At 75.1% G+C, this 1,893-nt stretch overlaps 1 protein-coding gene across 1 annotated transcript in view; it reads right to left on the minus strand.

The window, feature by feature from the left end:
• Window positions 1-205: 205 nt before the first annotated feature.
• The window catches only part of H696_04153 (hypothetical protein), a 6,123-nt gene continuing 4,435 nt past the window's right edge, over window positions 206-1,893 (minus strand). Inside the window, exons 8-10 of the mRNA XM_009498037.1 lie at window positions 1,505-1,854; window positions 1,146-1,383; window positions 206-1,030 (exon numbers count right to left, since the gene is read on the minus strand). Coding sequence (XP_009496312.1) covers window positions 245-1,030; window positions 1,146-1,383; window positions 1,505-1,854 — 1,374 coding nt within the window. The 3' untranslated portion in view covers window positions 206-244. The remainder of the gene's footprint in view (window positions 1,031-1,145; window positions 1,384-1,504; window positions 1,855-1,893) is intronic.

Consider the following 1,893-nt stretch of genomic DNA (forward strand, 5'->3'; position numbering starts at 1 on the left):
GGCGGCGGTCCGGCGCCCCCGCAGAGGCCGGATGAAACGCCCCCCGGGCTGTGTCCTGCCTCGGGGGCGCGAGCAGGCCGGCCCCTGGCCCCGCCGCCTGGAGGCCATGTGCGTTGGCAGTGTGGTCCGCCGATGGCCGCGGCGCATTCGGCCGGGGATGGCCCGGCACCCGGTGTTCGGTGTGGGCCCGGGGAGGGGGGGAGGGGGACAATGGCTGTGGCGTGTATTTGGGGCCCTGCCGGGGTCAATGGCCCGGGGGCGCGTCGTCCGTGTAGGCGATGCTCAGCGGCGAGGCCAGGCCCGGGCCCCGGAGGTGGAGGCGCAGGCGCGTCCTGCCGGGCTGCAGGAGCCCGCACGGCAGGGCGCGGTGGCCGGCATCGAGCAGCAGCTCCGGCATGAAGGTGGCCGCGGGGGTGGCCCGGCGCTCGAGCAGGGCCACACTGCCGTCCGGGAAGGCCGCGCGCAGGGCGGCCGGCAGGCGGTGCAGGGGCACCTCGGTGCCGGCCAGCTCCACGCGCATGTGGACCATGGCCACCAGCGGCGGGTCCACGAGCAGCAGGGGCGACGCCTCCTCCGGGCAGGTGGGGATGTGCGCGCGAAAGTCCTCGGCCAGGTGGACCACCCGCCGGGAGGCGTGGAGCACGTCGGCGCTTCGGGCCACAAACAGCCGGGAGTGGCACAGGAAAAACAGGCACCCCGGCGGCGTGGCCGCGGCCCGGCGCCACTCGCACAGCGACTGGAAGACATCCCGCGGGAGCCGCAGCCCCGGGTGAAGGGGCGTCGGCGCCGGGGCAAACACCGCGCCCAGGAAGACCATGCGCTCCGGGCCGCAGCGCACCGCCAGCATGTGCGGCTCCGGGCCCAGGTCCACCTGGCGGCTGAGGGTCCGGAAGGTGATGCGCGTCAGCCGCGGGACCAGCAGCCCGGCCGGCCGGGCAACATTGTGCATGTCCATCTGCCTGGTGGGCACGAGGAAGGCCTCGTGCCGCTGCTCCGGCGAATCCTCGCCGGGAACCGTGATCCGGTACTTCTGCCGGCAGCCGAGGCAAGCACAGGGTCAGAGGGGGGCCGTGGCGAGGGGTGCCGGTGCGTGCGTGCGTGCGTGCGTGCGTGCGTGCGTGTGTGGCGGCCTCCCGGGCACGGACCTGGTACGTTTGGAGTACCGAGGCCGGGCCGAGGGCCTGGTACAGCTGCCGCTCCAGCTGCTCCGGGTCCAGCGGCGGCAGGCGGCGCTCCTCATCCATCGACAGGAAGCAGGTGGCCATGGCGATTTCCGGCGGCCAGGCGTACTTCAGGCGCATGGGGCCCGGCAGCTGGCGGTGGAGATCCTGGCCCAGGAGCAGGTGGTGCGGGGGCAGCTCCGGCGAGGGATCGGTGGCCGGCCTGCGCCGGGCCATTGGACGAGTGTCAGAATGCATGGCCAGCTGGGGGGGAGGGGGGGGGGGGGGCCTGACCAGGGTGGCCCGCGCCCCCGGGCGGCACCGGCGGCCACTGGGCCACGTACAGCATGTGGAGCCCCTGGTCCAGGAAGAGGCCCGGGCCGTCGTCGAGGCAGTGACGCCGCAGCAGGCGCAGCGTCTCCTCCGGGGCCTGGATCCCGCTGTGATCCAGGTGCATGGGGCTGATGGCGTCGGCCACCGGCAGGCGAATGGCCGGGCCCAGGAGCGGCAGCTGCAGCAGGACCGTCGGCGGCACGCCCAGCAGGCGGAGCCCCCCGCCCGGCGCGCTGAGGTGCACGAAGCCCGGCCACCGGCGCATGGACAGCATGCCGGCCATGACCGGCTCCATGTGGGGGTCCAGTAGCTGAGCCACCCGGGCGTGCGCCGTGCCCCTGGGCAGCGGCAGGTCGAAGGTCTGCGGCACACATGCGGGGGGGGGGGGGGGGGGGGGGGG

The sequence above is a fragment of the Fonticula alba genome, assembly GCF_000388065.1.
Source record: "Fonticula alba strain ATCC 38817 unplaced genomic scaffold supercont2.6, whole genome shotgun sequence".
Classification (NCBI taxonomy): Eukaryota; order Rotosphaerida; family Fonticulaceae; genus Fonticula; species Fonticula alba.